The 25,270-nt window shown below is 34.0% G+C and overlaps 1 protein-coding gene across 1 annotated transcript; it reads right to left on the bottom strand.

Annotated features, from left to right (window-relative positions):
- Window positions 1–1,461: 1,461 nt before the first annotated feature.
- LOC134282227 (uncharacterized) lies at window positions 1,462–21,230 on the bottom strand. Its single transcript, XM_062764656.1, has 5 exons — window positions 21,180–21,230; window positions 20,947–21,079; window positions 20,432–20,573; window positions 20,101–20,271; window positions 1,462–2,179 (listed from the first exon to the last, which is right to left on the bottom strand). Exons 1-5 carry the CDS (start codon window positions 21,213–21,215, stop codon window positions 1,462–1,464), a joined length of 1,200 nt encoding a protein of 399 aa, XP_062620640.1. The 5' UTR covers window positions 21,216–21,230.
- Between the last annotated feature and the right edge of the window lie 4,040 nt (window positions 21,231–25,270).

The raw sequence follows: 25,270 nt of genomic DNA, 5'->3' as shown, positions 1-25,270 counted from the left end.
TAAAGATGTTGTAGGTTTCTATATTTATTTTCGTAACATATAAGGTGATTCTACAAAAAAATATAAGTACATGTAAATATATACAATTTATACATAGTAATGCATTACGTATGACAAGTAAATACATATTAAACTTTATTACTGATAATCTTAGTCGTTCATTTACTAAGAAAAATTGTAATTTAAAGTTATAAATATATAATAAAATACCTTGTGCGAGGTGGAAGTGTCTAATCAGGGCGCCGGATCTGCAGTGATTTGAATTTAGACTTGGCTAGCTTATAATACAAACGGAAAGATCTGATTTGATGGTTCATTATGAAAACAGCCAATGAAAATTCTTAACCAATAGTAAATCAAAGAAAATGTTCACCAACTCAATCCACCTGCGCACACAAACTAGTCTAACTTTACTCTCAAAGACATCGTTCAATTAGGTATTTAGAAACGTAGTAAAAATGCAAAATTTTAATAAATATATTCAATATATATAAATCCGCCCACAGTACTTTGACCGACCAGTCAAAATCCCCTACCCAATCCATACATTTTCTTCAATTTTCACAGAAACAGACATTAGTTCATTTTAAAAATGAATACACTGTAATTTCACTTGAAAGCTTTTTCAATGAATGATTTTAGAGCAAACAATAAATCTGTATTGTCCAATGTATTGTAAACATATCAATAAACTTCCAAGTATGTGGATTTTTTGTGGCGAAAATCAATTTGTCCGTTAGCACCAAAAAATTACTTATCCACCTTCAAAAATGTGAGTCAGAGTACATCAAACAAAGTTTTTAAATTATATTGCCTAAAAGGTAAATAGTTTGTTAGTCTTTTCTCGACTAACAGTAGAGATAAAAACAAATTTAATTCCATGCTCTGCAACTGATGTGTTCCATAATTACCTTTGATATACAGCTTTTTTATCTAGTATTTGTCTACTGATTATCACATCAAGCCAAATTAAGAGAGAACATAACATGGTCAAATTTTATACTTAAAATTCACATATTTTTATTTGGGATACTTTACAACATTACTACAGTTTTTCCACGATCATTACTTAACTACATGTATTTTTAAACAACTTATATTCTCTGTTTATGGTCTAAAGGCCAGATTATAGAACAGATTTTAATATTATACTTGATATACAGTTTGGGAAACAATTTGCTTGCAGTTAAATTAAAATGTACATGCCAGGTCTTGCATTTTTCAAGATATTTCATTAAAATGAAATATATGAAAATTTATACAATTTTATTCGATAGCTTAATCTTAAAAAGCAGTATTTTACAGAATAAGCTAAAACACTAAAAACAAGTATAACCAAGAATTATCTTTGAATGTGAACAATTGCAGCATAATTACAGTACAAACTTCAATAATGAGTTTTAATTCCCTGTCTAGGTGGCCACAGACACTTCATTTAGGTACATTCATTATGACATGATACTACATCAGGAATGACTGTAGATGGTCCTTGGTGCGTTGGGGGCAGCTGCAATGGCTACTACACACAGTGCAACATTTGCATTTTTTGCAAGAGCAGATTTTGTCACAATCACCCTGGCAATTGATGCTCTGCTTTAGAATTTCTAAATCCCTTGACTGCATTCCAAGCAGATTGAAATTCTTAAGCATTGACACACGTACACACAGTTCAAGTTTCATTAGGTCTTTCATTTCCTCTTCACATTTGGAAACACTTCTCTTGAAACCATAACATACGGCTTGTCCAGCCCTCCCGTCCCTTGCACAACGCCCAACTTCCTGCCAGTAACTTAGACAGGAAGTTGGGAGTCCCCAATGCACAACAATGTCTACATCAGGAATGTTTATGCCCATACCAAATGCCACCGTTGAAATCAGGACCTGCACATTACCCGACGGCTTCGTAAATTCATTCAAAATTCTCTCTTTGCTAATTGGATCGGTGTTGGCATGAAACATCTCAACTCTTCTATTTTCTAGTGATGGAGAACTGTGCACAAAAAATCTGTCCTCAATAGAAGATATCAACCACAAATAAATGTTGTAGCAAACATTGATGGACCTGACATATAGAAGAATTTTCTTCTGGCTTTCCTTACTCTTGATGTGTGTCACAATCCATGCCAGTTCTTCCTCATACTTTTGCGACGAATTCTTAACATTTAAGAAAATGTTTGGCCTGTATAAATAGAAAGTAGTGTGATAAATTCAGATACAAGCTACACACCAACATAATTCACTTTAATTATAATTCTCTTTTTTCAAGTACATGTAATTCTTATCTTTTTAGGTCACCTGAGTAACTCAGGTGACCTATTGCTATCCGTTTCTGTCCGTCGTCGTCCGTCGTGCGTCGTGTGTCGTGTGTCGTGTGTTAACATTTGAACATTTTCAGCTTCTTCTCTGAAACTACTCTTCCAATTTTAGCCAGTTTTGGCACAAAGCATCTATGGGTGAAGGGGAACAAAAATTGTGAATTTCATGGCCCCTGCCCCCCTGGGGCCTGAGGGGTGGGGCCAAAACCACTAAAATTAATGCAATCTTTAAAAATCTTCTTCTTTACTCCTGGACATCAAGCAGTCAAACTGTTGGCATAATTTTAATCAGCATAGGGCCCTTTACCAAAATTGTGAAATTCATGGCCCCAGGGTCAGGGGTTCTTGAGTTAGGGCGGGGCTTTGTTGATCATATAGTGAAAATGTAAAATTATTTAGAAATCTTCTTCTTTCCCCCTGTAAATAAAACAGATAAACTAGGTGTATGGTAATGATGACCAAGGGTGCCTCTTTCAAAATTGTGAAATTTGTGGCCCCAGGGTGAAGGGTTCTGGGGTGGGAGTTAATTTAATGTCTATTGATTATATAGGGAAAGTGCGTTACTATAGATAACTCTTTTACTTCTGAAAATTATAGGCAGTCAAACACTTTGCATGAGTATGATTAAGGAATATGCACTAAAATGTCTGTAATAATGTTTATAGACAACGTATGAAATTCAATCATGCACCCGAGAGAGATTTTTCAACCGATTTTAGTATTCCGGAAATATAGTTGCGATGCCGATACATTTTGTGATTTAGAATATTTCACGCATGCGTATACTTGTTATCGGCCATTCAGCGTCTTCCGGCAACTCAGAAGAGTCTTCGGAGAAAGCCAAGCGACATTATACCATTTATACGATTTATTTTGTGTTTTTCTTAGGTTTAACAGTTTGTATTGCGAACGGTGGGTATGATTATTTGTAGTTATTAAGTTTAAACAGCATGGAATGTGAAGTGCTTTTGTGAATTCGATTTCTCGGTAATCGTTTTTGAGGTGACATAATTTTAGACTGATAAAGGTTGCCGGTTCGAGCAATTTATATATGTAACAATAAATTATTTTTACTGGGTATTTAATATGTTGTTTTTGTATTTATGTAGAAAATGTGCCTGAACTTGAAACGTGATGAAATATTTCGTCATTTACAATCATTCGAACGGTACCTAGTGTCGTGAAAATGGCATTTACTGAAAGTGAAAACGGCACTTAGTATATGCAAAACGGCACTTTTTGTGACTTGTACGTGTATTAATATTCTCTCTGTAAGCACTGCATTGTAGCTGTGTAATAGGAATGATTCAGAGTAAAACAAGACTTACCATTTAATCCCCATTAACTGCCCCTGCCTCTATAACTATAAGCAAGTCTGGTACAATCACTAGATTTAGCTATGTAGCTTGATTTATCTATTTAGCTTTATTTACATACCTGAGGTAGCTTTATTTAGCTACCAAATCAATTTATTTTTATAAAAAAAGCCTTCTTCTCAGGGAATGCAGAAAATATAATTTTGATGCAGTGTCAGCAGTGATCATTTTCAACTTTGAAACTTTGAAAAAATCACTCTTGAAGAAGTATCTTTTTCTGCGCAATTGCAATCAAAGTTCTGAAAGTTTTGGAGCTATGCATGACAGTTAGAACAGTTACTCCTTGAATGAAATGACGAAGAAGTCCACACAATAATAGGTCGGTAATTATTCAGCACAATGTGAAGTGATCATACTCAGCCATGCCTCACCGCACACATGAGAGAGGACAGTTAACTAAACAATGGAATTACATGTTTTGCTCTAAATTGTCAAAATGCAGCGATGTATAAATTATCTCTGCTCTGGATCGTATTTTAAAACCTTCTTAGAATAAATATTAATGGCCATTTAATTGCGATTTTTTTGTCTCTTTTAAATAAAAGGAACAACTTTGAAAAGTTGCATTGAAATAGCCAAATAAAGCTACCTGAGGTAGGTAAATACTGTATACAGGGAAATTTTCGCCCCTTTCGCCCTCTTCCTGATTGGGCGAATTTAAAATGCTGCGAATTGAAATTACACAGCATAATTTCTAAAACAAAACTTAGACTGGGCGAATTTAAAACGGAGCAATATATTTCGCAAGTGCAGAAGGGGGAAAATAACACGGGGCGAAAATAACCCTGTATACAGTAACGCTACGTAGGTAATTCTACCTACTTAGCTAAATCTAGTGATTGTACTGGACCTGATAAGCACCCCTAGGTCTTTTCAATTGTCTGGAAATAAGGGCCCCCTGTAATGTGATTAAAATTATCTAGAAGCATATCAAAAATCTGCCAAAATTTGAAGCAAATGAAATAGAAACTTATCTATTATCCAATTTTTTGGTTAAGAATGATCAGTTTAACATAATTTAGGTAGATTATCTTCACATAAAGTAAAGTTAAAAATTATTTTAGTTGTTCTTTTAATTATTTTTGGCGAATTGAGAGCCCTGTTTTTGCTCAAAAGTTTTCAAAACTTAAAATATGACATTAAATATTATGAGGATACCAAAAAAACCGCCCCCATTTTCACAATTTCCTTAGTGCCCAGGATGGTTCATAGGATTTATACGGTATATGCATATCCTTCTCTATCTGAAATTTTAACAGTTTGCAGGGGTTCAAAAATCCTCAAGCCCGACGTCCCGGACTAACAAATTCCGGATCCGGACTCGGCATTTAGAATTCGCCAAAGTCCTGGGACTTGGCTATGTTTCTTGTTTATATTTTTTTATAAGTTAAAAAAATGATCGTAAAGCTAAAAATGAAGCAAATTCTCAAATGTATTAATAATAAGTAAAAATGTGGGTTTGTGGGCGTTAAAATACCCATAAAACATTACGAACATTTCAAAAATACAATCCGTCTTTTTATTTTCTGTTGCGGTAAGACTCTTGCTTTTATGCAATTCCTCATGTTTCCTCCTATATGACAAATGGCAATGAGTTTGTTAAATTTCGGTTTTAGCTGTGACTTACAGCACATTCTAATTCTATTTACTGTAACCGATGGTTTATTCAGTAGTGAGTATTTGTAAAAGTTATTGTAATGTACCAGTAATCTATCAGTCTGGTATTGTTTTGAAATACCCATGTATGACTATATGACAGTTTATGGAGGAAAAATAAAACATATATTAATACACATAGTCTTTATTCATTCAATGCAACAAATGAAAATAAATTATAAGTTACATAAATTTAATGATGTATAGGTAAATATGGACACTGAAATTTCTTCCTCGGACTTGCCTAAAATTTACTCTTCAAGTCCTGGACTTGCCCATGACAAAAAAAATTTTGAACCCCCTGGTTTGTTTACAGCTTGCAAAACATTGTGCAACTGTACAATTCTCAATATCATTAAAAAGGCTATGTAATGACTATGTAAAAGTGCGATATTATAGCATGTTCAGTGTCGGTGAAGCAACATGGATTTTGCAATAATATTGCAAATACCTGGTAGGGGACATTATTTTCCATGTAACATTTTACTTTGGATGCTGGATCTGACCTTTATTTTCCACATAAATGAATTCAAACAATATTTTAACCAAAAAATAAACATGGATGATGTATCTAGGAATGGACACTTTCATACTTGCTTTGGATTCTGAATTAAATCTACATTTTACAGATTAGTGACCAGGGTAATGTTTTATGAATAGGTTCATAATATGACCTGTTCTGAATAAATGTGCAGAAATGGTGCATATAAGGATGAAAACTTCCATATTTGTTTTATATGTTGGAATTAACCAAAATTTTCTTGATATTAAAAGTAAACAGGTTAAAAAATGTTTAAACAGGCCTTTTAAGTAACTATAAGTTCTACTTGATTCATACTTGTATTGATATTGATGTTTAGATATACACTAACCAGAAAAAAAAGATTGTTTGGAACATGTTTAATGATTTTATTTTGATGCTTCTTACCATTTGTATTTCTTTGGTATTTATATTTTGTTTGTTCGGGAGTGTCGTTGGAAACTATATTTATCAGAATAAGATGAATTATACTTGCTTTAGATCTTAAATCTAGCCAACATTTTCCAGATGAGTGACCAAGGTAATGTATATACCCTGCGATGAATATGGCCAGGGCATATAGTGTATGTCATGTTTATCTTCTGTCATTCCTTTGCACATTACATTTAGGTCTGATCAAAGCCCAGTTTCAAAGAAACTATCCAAGATATTTTTATCAAACTTCATTTGATGATAGATATTGATAAGAGCTATGCATCTGCATCATCATTTTTTTTTATGCGCCCGAATTTTTTCGGGACGCATATTGTTTTTGTCCTGTCTGTCTGTTTGTCTGTTTATCTGTTTGTCTGTTGTCAACTTTAACCTTCGCCAAAACTTTTGAACCGTAAAAGATAGAGACTTCATATTTTGTATGCATACTCCTCTAATAAAGTTCTTTCAAATGACATCAAGGTCAATGACCTTGTGACCTTGACTGTGACCTATATGCTAGAAATAGCTTTTTCAACTGTTTGTCATAACTTTTGAACCATAAGAGATAGCAACTTCATATTTAGTATGCATACTCCACTAATAAAGTTCTTTCAAATGACATCAAGGTCAATGACCTTGTGACCTTGACTGTGACCTATATGCTAAAAATAGCTTTTTCAACAGTTTGTCATAACTTTTGAACCATAAGAGATAGCAACTTCATATTTAGTATGCATACTCCACTAATAAAGTTCTTTCAAATGACATCAAGGTCAATGACCTTGTGACCTTGACTGTGATGTATATGCTAAAAATAGCTTTTTCCACTTTTTGCCATAACTTTTGAACCATAGGAGATAGGGACTTCATATTTAGTATGCATACTCCACTAATAAAGTTCTTTCAAACAACACTAAGGTCAATGACCATGTGACCATGACTGTGACCTATATGCTAAAAATAGCTTTTTCCACTTTTTGCAATAACTTTTGAACCATAGGAGATAGGGACTTCATATTTAGTATGCATACCCCACTAATTAAGTTCTTACAAACAACACCAAGGTCAATGACCTTGTGACCTTGACTGTGACCTATATACTAAAAATAGCTTTTTCGAACTTTGTTGACGCCGGGCACATAGTGTTTCACAAACACATCTTGTTTTACCTTGACCTTTGACCATGACCCTATTTTTATAAACTTGTGTTAAGTTCAGTTGTTAGGAAACCATTTATTGGTAATTTTTTAATGAAACTTTAATGTGGAAACATAGTGATAGGGGCTATTAAACTGCATCAAGACTTTTGACTTTGACCTTTCTTTCACCTTGACCTCAGTTTTTGTGTTTAGCTCAGTTAAAAAAAAAACATTCAGGATAGTGATGTCAAATTTTAGATGATGATTAACATACAATGAGAGCAATTAAATTGCATCTACATTTTTTGATCTCAACCATGCCTTTGACCTTGACTTCGCTTTTCTGAGATTGGTGTTTACCCGGTAGCTTGGTTTTAAGAAACTCATTCAAGATAATTTTATCAAACACCATGGTGTTAGATTTTGTTGAGAGCTATGCATCTGCATCATCTTTTCAACCATGACCTTTCTTGTGACATATTTTTTCTTGAAAAGTGTTTAGCTCAGTTTTAAAGAAACCATTCAGGATAGTGTAATCAATCTTCATATGCTGATATTGATACATACTGATGAGAGCTTTTCAACTGTTACCCTGGTACTTTAACTTTTCCTTAGACCATGACCTCACTTTTCTTAAATAACTGTCAAACTATATGCTGATACTCACAGAAGCTATTCATCAACATTAACATCAACATTGTTTTAAAGAATAATATTAAAGGTGCAATCCCTCACTTCTTCGTGTTTAAATATAGAAATAAAAGATTAATTATAATATGCTAAATTAGAAGTGATATTTGGACGAGGCTAAGAAAATGTGATGGAAGGTGAGGCTTCTCCAACCTACTGAATTTTCTGCTCAAGTGTTTTGTTTATCCTGCAGCATTCATAAAGATGCAATAAGTATGGAGTTGTGTAACACTTTTTGACCTGATTGACTATTTATCTAATAACTTTAACATTTTATGTTTGAATTAGACTGATATCAGAACTTCAACTATATGCTTTAATTATGAAAATAGCTTTTTCCACTGTTTGTCATAACTATTGAAGCATAGGAGATAGGGACTTCATATTTGGTATGCATACTCCACCGATAAAGTTCTTTCAAACGACGGCAAGGTCAATAATCTTGTGACCTTGACTGTGACCTATATGCTAAAAATATCTCTTTACACTTTTTGCCATAACTTTTGAACCATAGGAGATATATTTGGACTTCATATTAAAGTTCTTCCATGCATACATCCTTGACTGACCTATATGCTAAGTTCTTTCAAACTTTTGACACCATATTTGGTCAATGATTACCTTTCAAATGACCTTTCAATGACTGTGATCTTTATGCTTATCTAAAAAGATTTTTTTGAACTTTGTTGCCGCTGGGCGCATAGTGTTTCACAAACACATCTTGTTTTTGTTTTTATTTTAGTTTTATAGGAACAATGAGAATTGAATTTTTTGTATATTTTAAGAAATTGGATGGGTTGCAAAAAGAACAGGATGGGACAAGATGGGGAACCAGAGTCGTGGCAGCAATGACAATAGACTCGTGGATACTAGCCACGTGAAAAATAGTACAAGAGACCCAACGATTAACGCAACAGATGACGGACCTTTTAGACTCGTGGAAGCTAGCCACGTAAAAAATAGTGCTAAAGACCGGGGGGATACTGCCTCCTTAAAAAGAGTACAGATTTGCCTTCGGGCACCAGATACAGTGCAAATTCGCCTTCGGGCAAAACAGTGCAAATTCGCCTTCGGGCACCAGAAACATTGCAAATTTGCCTTCGGGCGCCAGTTACACATTATTAACAATGCAAATTTGCCTTCGGGCACTAGTAACAAAACTTGAAAATTTGCCTTCATTCTATGGTGCGCTATGAACTTTTTCTGCCAAAATGCCTTTGCTTATGACAAAATTATTTGGAACAATTAATCAAGCTAGTGATTTATTTCCATCTTTTTCTAGAGGAGTTCAATGCACATGTAATGCTTTGATGTCCATCATTTTGCAAAGTGCATCCACTTCAGCAGAACTTGATGATGTGCTCTTTGCTGGGGATGAGTTATTTAGAGTTAGAATTGCAGAATTACAGTCAACTGTTCAATTTGTATCAAAAATGCTACAGTTTCAAGAACTTTCCAAGTCTGTTTTTGTGCATGATAACCAGTATGAAATAAGCTATTTTGAGCAGATTTATGGAACAGTGACTCATATAGATTGGGATCAGCCATGTCAAAGTAACAATTTGAAGGAAGGTATTGAGCTGCTATTTGCATCATACAATCAAGGATTAATTATAGTTGGAGGAATTTGTTCCGCAATATATGTTGATGATGAGAACTGTCCTGTATTTTTTGATTCGCATTCCCATGGAGAGGACGGTCTTTCATCTGCAGATGGCATGGCTCTTAAAATCACTTTTAGTGATATTCATCAACTTGTGGACTACATGTTTGCATTTTATCAAAGTTGCAATATTTCAATGATAAGCCAGTTTGAGATTCAACCAGTGTCTGTAACACAAAAAACAAGTGTGTCCAATTCAGGAAGCCAACGACTTTCTTTAATGGATAAGTACTTTGAGTTCCAAGAGAGTATGTCAAAAAAATGTATCATTTCTGAATCGTCACAAGGAAATCGAAATGAATATATGAGAAATTATATGCGAAAAAGGAGAGAAAACTCACTGATTAAACAGAAAGACAGGGAAAGTAACCTTAGAAGTATGACCAAAGCAAGACAGAGTAAAGAATTTAAAGAGAAAGAACTTGCCTCAAAAAAAATTGTCAGAGAAAATCCAGAGAGAAAGCAGAAGGTCAGAGAAATTACATTAAAAAGTAAAACTAAAGCAAGACAAAGTAAAGAATTTAGAGAGAAAGAACTTGCATCAAAAAAAAGTGAGAGAAAATCCAGAGAGAAGCAGAAAGACAAAGAAAGTTCTTTGAAAAGTAAAACCAAAGCAAGACTGAGTCAAGAATTTAAAGGGAGAGAAGTTGCTTCAAAAAGAAAAGTCAGAGAAAATCCAGAAACAAAGCAGAAGGATAGAGAAAGTACTTTAAAAAGTAAAACAAAAGCCAGACTAAGTAAAGAATTTAAAGAGAAGGAAGTTGCTTAAAAAAAAAAAGTCAGAGAAAATCCAGAAACAAAGCAGAAGGACAGAGAAAATACTTTGAAAAGTATGAACAAGGCAAGACTAAGTAAAGAATTTAAAGAGAAGGAAGTTGCTTTAAAAAAAAAAGTCAGAGAAAATCCAGAAACAAAGCAGAAGGACAGAGAAAGTACTTTGAAAAGTATGAACAAGGCAAGGCTAAATACAGAATTTTGTTTGAAAGAAAGAGAAGCAAAAAAAAGAAAAAGAGACAATGTGGAACAGCTGGAGAAGAGAACGACTATGTAAACAGCAAAAGTAGAAAAAATTACAGAGAAAAGGAAAGAGAGAATGAAAGAGTATATAAAGCTAAAAGGAGGCTTGATACAGAATTCAAAGAGAATGAAAACAAATTGGTGAGGAAAAAGTGTCATGGTAATTCTTTAGAAGAATGCATAGAGAAATTCCATGAACAGGTGAAAGTTGGTCCAATTTATGTGTGCACATGTTGTCATCAGACTTGGTTTTTGAAAAGTGTTGTAAAGCTAGATTCAACTTGTCTTAGTGCTAGTAGTAAAAGTATCTGTACTAGATTTAGATCTGTGGATGGTATAGAATGGCTATGCTTAACCTGCTGTTCAGCTTTGAAAGATGAGAAAATTCCAAAACTTTCATTTAAAAATGGAATGAAATGGCCTGAAAAACCCGATGCATTAAACTTACATCCACTGGAAGAGAGATTAATATCTCAACGGATACCTTTTATGCAAATAAGAGAATTGCCAAGAGGTGGTCAGATGTCAGTCAAAGGAAATATTGTATATGTACCAGTTGATATTCAGCCAACTGTGAATGCCCTTCCAAGACAAATGGATGAGCATGTAACCATAGCTGTAAAACTGAAGAAGAGATTATCTCACAAGTCAGCATGCTTCACAGAAAATGTTCGTCCAAATGTTGTGTTAAATGCTTTACACTGGCTTATGAAAAATTCTGAATTGTATAAGAATTCAGGTATAGTGATAGACCATTCTTGGAGAGATGAAATTGAAAAAAGTACTGAAGAAACAGTACAAGAACTGATAGGATCTTCAAATGATAGTGATGATCGTGAAACTGAAGGTAATGATGATGGTTTTTGTGAAGTTGCTTCAGATGACTGTATCCAAGGCAATTCTGATACACTTGTTGATGAAGCAGACATTGATACAAATAAACTTTATGTGTTTGCTCCAGGTGAAAATCAGAAACCAGTAAGTTTATTTACAGATAAAGATGCAGAATATCTCTGTTTTCCGACAATATTTTGTGGTCATCGTAGAACTGAAAGTGAGGAAAGAGTAGTTCCAGTACACTACAGTGATATTGCAAAATGGGAGTTGCGCAGTGTTGATAGACGAGCAGCACAATCTGTACCCAACATCTTTTTTAAATTAAAGAAAATTCAAATTAAGCAAGTTAGTGACAAAGTAAACTTAGCACTAAGAAGATGTAAATCGGAGGGCAAAAGAATCACTGCAGAACAAGTTTTAAATCCAGTCTCTGCAGAAAAAATTGTAAGATTAAATGAAGGGTATTACATATTCAGAACACTTAGAAATTCTCCTGCATATCTTTCATCAAAGAAAAAGGATGTATTTTCCATGATAAGACAGTTAGGTCTTCCAACCTGGTTTATTTCTCTTTCATCAGCTGATACCAGATGGCAAGATTTGCTAAAAACACTGGCAATGCTAGATGGAAAATTCATGTCACAAGAAGAATTAGAGGCCATGAGCTGGAATGAAAAATCAAAACTAGTAAAACAGGATCCAGTGACATGTGCAAGATTCTTTGATAACAGAGTTCAACTTTTCATCAATACTGTTCTTAAGAGTCCTCACAATCCTCTAGGTGTTGTCACTGATGTGTTTCGAAGGGTAGAATTCCAGAATCGAGGTTCGCCACATATTCATATGCTGGTATGGACAAGTGATGCTCCAAAGCATAAGGAAAATAGCAATGAGGAAATTGAAGCTTTTGTAGATAAATATGTCACATGTGGTTTGCAGGAAAATGATTCTCAAATGAAGCAGCTTGTAGAGCTTCAAGTACATAAGCACTCAAAAACTTGCAAAAAAGGTGGTAGATCTGTATGCAGATTTGGATTTCCATTGCCACCTTTGGCCAAAACCATGCTTCTTGAACCCTTGGATGTTGATGTTGAGCATTATAGAAAGTTGTATTCTGATATTCAGAAGAAAATGAATGACTACAAAGATGGTTGCAATTTAGACTATGAGTCTTTCTTAGAGACTGTTGTAGAAATGTGTGAGGATGACTATATAAAATGTATTCGGGCATCCCTAAAAGGTCCCAAAGTGTTTCTAAGTAGAAGTCCGTCTGAAATGAGAGTGAATTACTACAATACATCAGTGCTAAAGGCTTGGAATGCTAACTTAGATATTCAGTTTGTACTTGATCCTTATGCCTGTGCCACATACATTGTTGCTTACATCAGCAAATCTCAAAGAGGAATAAGTGCAATGCTTGATAAGGCATCTCAAGAAGCTGCAGAGGGAAATATGGATCTTAAGCGCCAAGTTCGACACATTGGAAACAAGTTTTTGAACTTTGTTGAGGTCAGTGCACAAGAAGCAAGTTATTTGATCCTTCAGATGCCACTTACACAAGCTAGTAGAGAGGTTGTTTTTATAAATACTTCACCACCTGAAGACAGAGTTTTCTTACTCAAACATCAAGATGAATTGAATGAGTTACCAAAAGACTCGACTGACATTAAGTCAGATGGTATGATACAGAGATATGCAAGAAGACCAAAGCAACTAGAAAATTGGTGCTTAGCTGATGTTGTTTCTGAGTTGGAAGTCACTTTTCCAAAAGAAATGGAAAAAGATGTGCAAGAGGAAGTGAACGACGATGACCCTGAAGAAGATTCTCAAGAGAACATCTTTTCTGATCAGGATGTTTTAGTTCATTTGAAAAATGGGATAAAGATCAGAAGACGAAAAAACAAACGGGTTATTAGATACGTAGGGTACAGCCAAAAAACAAATTCTGAACAGTATTACAGAGAAAGAATTCTTCTCTATCTGCCGTGGAGAGATGAGAATACTGATCTTTTTGGTAGTTGTCAAACTTATGAACAGCATTACACACAAAAAGCAAGTATAATACAAATGAAGCAAAGGCAGTATGAGCATTTTGTGGATGAATTAGAACAAGCTCGACTTCAAGCTGAAGAAGATCTTGATGATCTGGAGACAGTAGCACCAAATACAGAACATGCTGAGGCAGAAGATGCAGAGATAGGTTCTGAACCATCCGAGGAATTTGTTCATTTTGATCCTGATACAGTTCAACATAGAGATTTTGATATAGGTCCAGACCTGGGTTTGTCCTCAAAAGTAACTGAAACAGAAATGAGTGCTGTCCGCATTCCTGATGAGCAGTATTATAAACTTTTGCAATCCCTGAATACAAAGCAGAGAGAATTTTACAATCATGTGACAAACTGGATTCAAAACCGAGATGAACCATTATATGCCTTTCTTACTGGTGGAGCAGGTGCAGGAAAATCGGTGGTTATTGATGCCATTTTCCAAACATTACACAGAATACTTTACTCAAAAGAAGGAGAAAGTCCAGATGATATTAGAATATTACTTTGTGCTCACACTGGCAAAGCTGCATACAACATCAAAGGGACCACTATTGCATCAGCATTTCACAGGAAAATGTATCAAACACAGCAGCACATGGGTGCAGATGAATTGAACTCATTTAGGACAAAGTACCGGAATTTGTCAGTTGTGATAATAGATGAAATTTCAATGGTTGGAAATAATATGCTGACATTTATAAATGATAGACTCCAACAACTTACTGGTAGAAAACAAGACTTTGGTGGTATTAGCATCATAGCTGTAGGTGATTTATATCAGTTACCACCTGTTGGAGACAAGTGTATTTTCAAAGACCTTTCTAATCCTGGTCAGAGTTTAGCAAAAAATTTGTGGCAAGAGCATTTTCATATGCATGAATTATCTGAAATTATGAGACAGAAAGATGACCTCAGATTTGCTGAAATGTTGAATAGACTTCGTGAAAACAAGATGACAGATGAAGACAAAGAACTTATTTCTCAACGCATCATTAGGCAAGATTCTGAAATCTATCCTAAAGAGGCACCTCATCTGTTTATTGAGAACAAATTTGTTGATTGTTTTAATAACAATTTAATAGAAAATCTTTCAACAGTTAAAGTAAATGTAAGAGCAGACACAGATGTGTTATCACAGACAAAACTTTCTGCATCAGTGAAATTGAAACTAGTTCAAAATTTGCCTGAAAACCAGCATCTACTGGGCAATTAAGAACAGATCTTGTTATTGCTGTGGATATGCTCTATGACATATCAGTGAATCTTGATGTAACAGATGGATTGACAAATGGTGCTTCATGTGTTGTGAAATACATTGAATATAGACAATCACAATTAAAACCTGCCATAGTATGTGTTCTGTTTCTGACTCAAGTATAGGTATTTCAAGAAGACATCAATACAAACACTTGTTCAGCACAAATGTGAACACTACATGGACTCCCATATTTGAAGCTAAAAGAACATTTGCTTATAACAGGAAGACCTATGAGAGAGTTCAATTTCCACTTCAACCTTCTGCCGGAAAAACAATTCACAAAGCACAAGGAGCAACTCTGTCAAAGGCAGTAATCAGCTTAGCACAGACAAGGCAGCGAAAAATTCCTCACATACATTATGTTGCACTTTCAAGAGTAAGGTCACTTGATGGTCTATTCATTCTGGATTTCAACGAAAAGAGTCTTTCAAAAGATGAAAATGTTGATAAAGAGATGGAAAGATTGAGAGATAATATATTGCAGCTCTCATACATACCACTTTACTCAGTATGTAAAGATGTCAAATTTTTGTTCAACAATGCAAGGTCTCTACACAAACACTTCTTTGATATAAAGTCAGACCCAAGTGTTGTAGCTGCAGATGTTATTGGTATAGCTGAATCTTGGCTTTGTGAATCAGATTCTGATGAAGACTTTACTTTGGAGGGTTTTACAATGTTCAGAAATGATGCAAACATTTCCCATACCAGATCACATCATGGCATTGTCATATATTTGAGGAATCATTTACAGTGTTTGACATACAACTCATTCACTTCCAAGTCTGTTGAATTTTCCATAATTTCCATTATGCCATCCAATACTCCAATACAGTGTGTAGTTTTATATAAGCAGCCCTCTTGTACTCTTCAACATTTTTACGATACCTTGAAGAACAGGTTGCTTCCATTTGTTAACAAAGATGAAAAAATTGTGATGATGGGAGATTGTAATTTGGATTTGAGTACTGGTCAGTATGGAGATTTCCTTAACTTTATGAAAGAAAACTTTGGCTGTGAGCAAGTGATAAACGAGGTAACAACAAAAAACAAGACACAATTAGACCTAATATTTACCAACTTTACTGATATACAAACAGATGTGCTTCAGGCTTATTGGTCTGACCATAATATGATTTATTGTGCTGCAAATAATCCTTAAGCTAGCTAATGATATAGGTTAATTAAGGTGCAGTTGTATTTTCCAGAATCAAAAACCCTCTAGAGCACAACACAGGCAGTATGTAAATATTTAGTTTCCATTGGAAACTAAATATTTACAAACTGCCAAGAGTGGTTAGGCAAAATCAAGGGTTGCCACTCATCATCTACCCTATATGTCCCAATAACTCCCCTGTATCTTAAAAAAATACATATGTACATGTACATATATGTAGTATATAATTTTAAAATTTTAATACATATATTTCCTTATTAGGAAGTTATTGGGACAAAATTATGTTTAAAAATTGAATGCCCTTGAGATGGAATTATTTTGTTTATTATGTATATAGATTTTTGTGTTTTGTGACACAATATGTAAATTTTAATACTTTTGTAATTACTAAACTAAACATCTAAGTCATTTATAAATTGAATGTAATTATGCATGTTCTTTTTTCTTAAATGGAAATATGAAAGTATTATAATGAATTATTGTACTGGTGTATATCTGCAAAATTTGATTCAATCAAATAAGATATTTTTTATAACATGATTTTAGTGGCCATGCATGCCTCTTAAATTTGACTTAATCTATTACGTCTGGATGAAATAAAACAATGAAATAGCATTTGATTCTTTTCCAATAATGTTTTACTTCTTTTTTTTAAATATTGTTTTAACATTTATTTAAGGGTCCTCTCAACACTAGAGGAAAATTGAGAAAATTATAGTATATGTAAAGGTGTAAATACTGTGCTTATCTATTACTTTTTCATCTTAGGGTTAATTACCTATGCATTCAGCCTTAGAAAATATATTTAAAGCGAATCCAAGTTTCTTTATTTCAAAGAGAATGAAGTACTCATGAACGAATATCACTGTAGTTTACTTTAATACAGTGCAAAATACTAGCAAATGAAGATTTCAATCTATTTTTCTTGGTCTATTTAAGTGTTATTGTGAATGCTTGATTTAGCTGATACTGATAAAATATACATTTCAATTATTTAGTCTTGATCAAAGGGCAGATTATCTGCTTAAAAATACCACAAAATCAGAACTCTATAGTGTGCAATGCATAGAGGGCTCTTAATGTTTTTGTGTTTGTAAAGTATTTTTTACACTATATCTGTTTTGGTAATGCATGTACATGTATAATAATCATAGAATTCATATTTCATCTCATGGGCATTTGAATTAACTTCGATTTCTTAAATAGTACATTTACTTACGTTGATTGATACCTATGTATTGAATTTAAGTATGTATTTGAATGAAAGAATTTATGTGTTATACACAGAATTACTACAGTTATTGTACAACCCATTGTCAACCCATTGTCAAAAGGGTACATCTGCAAAGACATTATAAACAGAACAGTTGCCCCTGTGATGTGAAAAGACTAGCTGCTAGTTGTGTTAATGTAGTACTGTTATATCAAAAGACTATCTCCTGTGTTGTATGTGAAATTTAAAAACCAACTTTTCATATTTGAATAGACGATCAACCGTGTTGAATATGAAACTGTTAAACCAATTACATTCCATTTCTAAAAAGACTGACTCCTGTGTTACTTGTGAAACTGTTATCTACATTTCTAAAAAGACTGCCTCGTGTTACTTGTGAAATTGTTATATATCTACACTGTTTCTGACAAGACTGGCTTTCTTAATTTGCTACGTTGAATGTGAAACTGTTATAATCTGTTGTACATAATTATATTAATTAAGACTAATCATGTAAATACTTTGTACATATTTGTTGCTTAAACATATTCTTTGGGAGGTTTTCTTATCAAGCCATCCTTATTTTTGCATCAATATCCCAAAATCCATATTTTTAATAACTGCATATATGTATATTGAAATTTTATGCAAAAACATAAAGAAATTGATATCTCCCTCATAAATTTAGAATCCTTACTGTCATTTAATTACAAATGTACCACAAAAAATTAATTGGAATATACAGAAAACACAATTCAAGAAACTACTACATGTAGTATACATAATAAAACCCCATTTATCTGGATTTATAGCGTCTTATGATCTTAAGATTTAGTTTTATGAAAAACTGTTGATAAATGTATTTAGGTCTTTGTAAACAACTTTTAATCTTTCTTTTTGCTTTCGTTATGTAAGATTAAAGAAGTTGTTCTCTACAACCACTGAATACAGCTAAATTTCCTTGAAATATATCAATAACTATCAATTTTCATTATGCAGATATTTTAATTTTTAAAAATTGTAATCAAGGATAATCTGAATATAAAAGTTGGATTTAATTAATATATGTATAAATTCACTGGTGTAGGTGATCTTTGCATATTTATTATTATTATTTTATTTTTTTTTTTTGGAGGGGGGGGCTGCATTGTTTCAAAATGCTTAGGAGCAGATTGATTAAAATAGTGTATTAAATCAGAGACATATAAAACCAAACCATGGTTTTATACGTCTCTGATTAAATTTATTTCTATTGTTCTTGCCTTAATGCATTAAATAATTATGTTTATTACATTCTTGATTGTGTTGTGAAAAGTTAAGGATAATTTATATGGTTCAATTTTTACTACATGTATTTGTGCAAATTTTAAATTGTATGTATATAAAATTTATGCTTGGTGAACAAATTCAGGTATATGAAAAAAACATGTTCATGTTACTATAATTTTACATTATTTATCTATTTTTAAGCTCTAACTGTCTGAAATCACCAAAGACATTAAGCATTCACTTTTTTAAAGGTAAGTAGCATAGAAAGAAGGGGGTCAATGGCCAGCCCGTAAAGGGAGGTAAACCTTGCTTCTTTCAGATGATATAGAAATAAAGTGAAGATTGCTTCATACATAGTATGTTTGGTGGTAAAATTTCAGAAAGTAGACCAATTAGGTATTTGCATATTGTTTGAAAATTGAAAAAAGTAATTAAAATAATAAATGAATTGTTCACCAAGCTTTCTAAATAAATGCAATGCTATAGTCAATAAATACAACGTCATTATTTCAGTCATTATTGTGCACAATTTAAAAGTCAATTATTGAACCATTGATTGTACTAGTTACATGTTTATAGAAACATGCATTTCAGTGTGTAAATCAAGCAGTGATTTATATTTACATTGATGTTCTCTTTTGCCGTGGAGTCTGCTTTACATTATCTTGTTTTTAAATTTCCCTTACTTTGATTTTTTTGTTTGTTGAGTATAATTGTGCCATATTTTCATTTAAGCTGTTGTACAATTGTAGATACTATGATATAAGATGTTTTCTCATGATGCTTTCTTTTCAAAATCTGATGTTCTGAATAATTTCATTGCTTAATACATGAAAATAATCATACTGAGTGAATTTAGAACTCCAATAAATCTAATGACTTCTTGTGAATGTTTGATTTTTTATTACAGTATGTTTAAAAGACTGTAAGAAGGGACAAATTTAACATAATATATATAAGAACCACAAAATGCAGGATTTATCACTCTAGAATATGAAATTTTTAATGTGGCACTTAAAGTTTACAGTTGCGACAAAAGTTGTTTAGTATGGATAGAAGGACTCTCTAACTTGCACAGGGTCAGTATTACTCAAGGGTCCCACATCTTCGTACTGCAAATGCATTGTAAGTTGCATAATAAAGAACATTTCATCATTATGTGATACTTCAATAATGTTCTGCGAAAAAAAAATCTGAAATTCGTGCATTGATGGCATATGATAATGGTACAGAATTACTACCAGGCACATGAAAATGAAGCAAGTTATTAGCTTACATAACCCTACTATAATTCAAATTTCCTGAGGTAAAGGTGTATATTTCTTCCTTCAACATTTTGGTTTTACTCAGTTAAAAGACTTCTTTCTTGATACTCAGGTGACCTATAAGGCCCATGGGCCTCTTGTTTGTAATACAGAAATATTTTATTTCAATATTTAAAGCATATTCCACATGAAGAAAATAAAATAAGCTTCTAAAGGTACCTGTCTGGCAGGACTGCAATTACTTTTGTTGATTCTGTTTGAAATCCGAGAGTCTCATAAATGTCCTCCTGGATCTTTCTTGTTGCTGTTGCAGTTAGAACAAGGGTGCTGGTGTTTATTATGCTTTGTAAACTGCAAACCTGTCTATACGCTGGTCTGAAGTCCAGTCCCCTAAAAGAAGTTGATTGACATTTAACAAGTTCAATGACATATACTGCATCAAGATGAAATTACGATGATGTTAATAGTGTTTATCTCATTTTTAGTCCTTATAAACATAAAAAGCAATGCATAACAATTAATATGGATAAATGTTGATAAACTCAATTACCATGATGAAATACAATGTGCCTCATCAAACACTAGCACACAGACTTTTGGCTTTAGGTTATCCCTCAGGACCTTTCTCCATCTCTGGTGTATTGCTGCCTCTGGTGATGCATAAATGACACTATAATGCTTGTCCATGACGTCTGTTTAGGCAAAATAATAAGAAATTAAAAATGTAACATGTGTAAACTCTGTTTATCTGAAACAAGTCAGTGTTCACAGTCCCATTAGAGTTGTGATACTTTTCTGCTCATACCTAAATCCACAGACTTACTCTAGCTAGGACCTTTATTAAGTGCATTAATTTTATACTAGGATTATTGCTTAATTTAGTAAATTAATTTTGATTAAAACACATGACTTCATTAAATGATTAGGGGCCCCTTAAAAATCCTCATTATCCCCATCTGGATTCACACATATTTTTTTCTATCTTAGATATTTTTTTATTTTGAGAAAGGGGCTTAAATTTTTTTTTTAATATGGACACACCACATATGGTACAATCATAATCACCTTGGTTTTTAGTGTCATCCATCAACGCAACTGCACTCACGTTGTGCTGCTCCAGGAATTCAACCTGGTCCCTCATCAGCGCTTTCAAAGGAGATATTACTAAGGCTGTGTGTCTTGGCGCACCTCCCATTAGCTAAAACATTTATAATCTGTTATTTACGTGTAAACACTCCGAAATAAAATAAAAATAAAAACACCGAAAAATAATCAGCGAGACGCCCGCTTTGACTTACCTCGTCAGCAATCAACGGTACCAAAATGTAAGTCATGGATTTACCACATCCTGTTGGCAGCAAAGCGAATACATCTTTCTTCTTTAAAATATTAAATATAATATTTTTCTGCTCCTCCTTCAACTTAATATCAAACTTAAACCTTTCCAGTGTTGACAAAAGCGCTTTCTCCTCCGCAGACTCCATACTCGTGCGTAGATGTCAACACTACCATATATGGGCATATGCAAATAAGCTGTTAAAATTGACAGCCGGAAGTTCAGCTTTAGTACAGCAAATATGGCGGACAATATGAATCGAGAAACTGGAGTATTTTGTAATTGTTGAAAACAGTAGGTTAGAGCCTCATATATGGCAAGTTGTAGATTGTACAGTGAAAGGTAGAGTTAGAAACATAAAATACGATTTTTGTTTATGGATTTAAAGTCGGTAAATAGTAAGAATACCCTGAAATGTTGCGGGAGCGAATCATTCCCGCATTTGCGCCATTATAGAGATCCTAAGGAGTTGTAGCCCTCTCCCAAAAAAAAAAAAAAAAAAAAAAAAAAAAGAGGGCTACATTATTGCAGCTACTGGTACATGTACAGTGTAGTTATAAACACTAAAATGATATATGAATACTCTCTATCAAAGAATATGTATTTTCTGGAAAAAAAATCACGCAATTCCGCTCTGATTTTTTTCTCTCTCTCAGATATATAGGAATTCTTTGGGAGGGTATTTCATAGGAATTTCATGTTACGGTCTTAAAATCTTGAACAATGTACAGAAGAATATGATTCTTTCATTTCAGCTGCAAATGTTGCGACGCATATAAAGTCCTTTAAACTTCAAATATATCCAAATTAAAGGTTCAAGTTATATATATCAAACTTCTTTCATACATAATGAGAAAAAATGTATATAGAATGATAAGATAGGCCTAACTTTTATTAACAGAAGAAAAATCCCCAAACTGGCCAAAGATACTAATCTCCCGAGAGCCATCTCCTCTGTTCAATGGAGGAAGTAAGTTCAAAACAATTTCAAAGCAAAGGGGCTGAGGCATGAAAATGTCAACAAAATTGAGTGAATACAGGAAATGTTAGATTTTTTTTCACAATTGGTGGGATTTTTTTTTAAAAACTTGTTGATGTAAAAGGACTTCAGTAACAATTAAAATTGATAGTCTTTCTGACGCTATTATACGATATAGTTTAGGTATTGCGCATTTCCAAAAAGTATGCATGGTTCTGCACACTCGTCTGATGAAACTTATTGTTCCCCGCTTTCACTGAAAGTGGGGTGTATATATTTGGGATGGCTCTGTCTGTCAGTCCGCCTGTTTTTCAGTACATGTATCACTTTCGTTTCAACACAAAATCTCAAAGCCTTTGAGCTTTTGCAATGAAATTTTACACAGCAATTCCCTATGGCTTAAGGAAGACCCCTATTGATTTTGAGGTCAACGGCTAAGGTCATAGTACACCGGTATCTAATTTAACACTTTCATTCCGCGCGATAACTCGAAAAGCCTTTAATTTTTGCAATGAACTTTGTAGTAGTTCCATAGCACTCTCAAATTTCCTAATATGGCAGGGAGATGATGTACAAGTTCCAAAATCATTTCACAATATGGTTTGTCACCTGCCATAGTTGTAGTAGTATGCGCTATACATTGTTCATGTATATTACATTTTATTTCGCATTTTGCGCATTTGAAGTCAAAAAGCGAAAATGGACGAATGTGATGCAATGAGCATGGATCTCGATTTTCTTGAAATGCCGCAAAATTTTGAATGGGGCAATTCTATCGATGATCAAACTCTCTCACAGATAGGCCAGTTGATAGAAGACGAAGTTAACGTGTTTGATGGTATTGGGGATTTATGTCTTACTCAAGCGAATGTTCATTTGAGAATGTTATACAGCCCGTTCTGACGATCGATGTGGGACGTTATATGATGACGATGACATGGAAACCCTTCTAAAGTCTACCGAAAGTAAAAACACAGGAAGAAACACAAGTTGGAGTGTGAAAACTTTTAAAGAATAGCGATTTGCGTGTTTATTAGGTACCGGAAGTGAAATTCCTGAATTTGAGAATTTAACCGAACCTGCACTCATTAACAATTAGTAGCTAGAGGTAAATTTGTGGAAGCTCGCAGAAAGATGGCCAGCCATATCCCCCAAAATTACTGTACGTGTTATGTGTGGGAATGCTAAGGTACTTTCGGGAATATGTCGACAATTTTCTTGCAAGTTTTTAAATGGATAGTAAATTAAGATTTTGTCATTTCTGGTTGAAAAATATCGACCTAATTCTTTTTTTTTTTTTTTTTTTTTTTGCCAATATATTATGTACACATGTGTAAGTACTTGGCACATTATTAAAGATTGAAAATAAAGTTTTGTTTTGTATGCAATTCAAGGCTCCGCCTATAGATTATGAAGCTCCGCCCATGGGTTATGGTGTAGATAAGGCACAGATAAAACAATGGAAAAAATGACGAACTATGGTACATTATGCCACACCTTCCTATGGCCTAAGAAAGAACCCTTTTTATTCTGAAGTCTTAGGTCAAGGTCGTAAATTCATACATCCTGAGTGTATGTGTGTTAAACTTTCATTTCTCAGCGATATCTCAAAAAACTATTGAAGTTTTGAAATTAAAATTTTTACCCATCTTAAAACATACTTAATATAAGAATCTCTGTCTCCCGTTTGAGAAAAAGAACACGCACGTATCGGGGGGGGAGGAGGGGTTGAGGGGCCAATTTGAGTAGGATGATCATGAGCGTTACCCAGTTATGGTTTTAAAAAAAATTAAGTGTTAAGACAGAAATACAAACGGACAGACTTAAGAAATCACCCGAAGATGAAAGATTTGCAAGCAAAGAATGCATGATATAAGGACCTTGGATCTTCTGACCTCAAAATAAATAGGGGTCTTTCTTAGACTATAGGTATGACTGATGTACATTGTTTAACGGCCCTCTCGAGAATCTTTCACTCATATGGAGACGCCACCAATTGCCGGTGGAGAGCTGCAAATTTTGTCCTATACTCGGCACTCAGGGCCGTTGAGAAGTGAGGGATCTTTTTCGTTCCAGCACCTAATGCGACACGGGACCTCGATTTATACGGTCTCATCCGAAGGACCGGTCTCCACGTCCCACAGTGATATTTGAACCCACGACGTAAGGATCAATTCCTTAAACTTCCGTGACTCTAGAGCAGACGACTATAGGTAAGAAAAACTATGTTTTTGAAACACAATTCTGGAGTGGGACGTAGACGGAAACTATACATACACTTGTAAGATATAAATAGTCGTGGCCAATGTTAAAGTGTTTCAAATGTAGGTCAAATGTCACAGTTGAGGTCACATGATCAAACTGTACCGAGGACAAACACAATATACCCCCGGGATCTTTCGATTCGTGGGCATAATAATAATCAAACGGTTCACTTACGGACATATATTGAGATGTCCAATTCCACTTTGAAACACTTAACCAATTTCAACTTTTAATGACCCACTACGATGTAACTTAATACATATTAAATATCCTCATCTTATTAAATACATGTATATACTGAGATTTTAAAGATTCTTCGGAATATTTCATTTAATCCATTCATGCCATTGACCGTGTGGCGCAGTGGTAAGAGCGTCTGCGGAAGAGTCGCGGAGTAAGGAGTTGATTCTTAAGTTGCATGTTCCAATCCCATGCACTGTGTGACGTGGAGACCGGTCTTTCGGATGGAACCGTATAAACCGAGGTCCAGTGTGGTATATGGTAGAGGCATGAAAAGGAGCGCCGAAAATAGGACAAAATTTGAAGCTATTCAGTAGTAAGTGGTGGCGCCTCCAATATAAGTGAAAAATTCTCAAAAAGGATGTTAAACAGCACACAAACAAAACAAAAGAAACTAATATGTATCGAATTTTCAGCTCTACTGGTCAGAGACCAGAAGAGCTTATACGATAGTAATGCGTCCGGCGTCCGTCCGTCTGTCTGTAAACAATTTTTCAAAATGCTACTCCTACTACAGTTTTGGTCTGATTTCAATATAACTTGGCACACAAGTAGACTACACTAAGATA

Source organism: Saccostrea cucullata, unplaced genomic scaffold, assembly GCF_032062105.1.
Source record: "Saccostrea cucullata isolate Sc308-1 unplaced genomic scaffold, CSIRO_AGI_Scuc_v1 ctg5597, whole genome shotgun sequence".
In the NCBI taxonomy this organism is placed as follows: Eukaryota; Metazoa; Mollusca; class Bivalvia; order Ostreida; family Ostreidae; genus Saccostrea; species Saccostrea cuccullata.
Note: the sequence above shows the minus strand (reverse complement) of the source record. Positions and strands in the feature narration are given on the sequence as shown.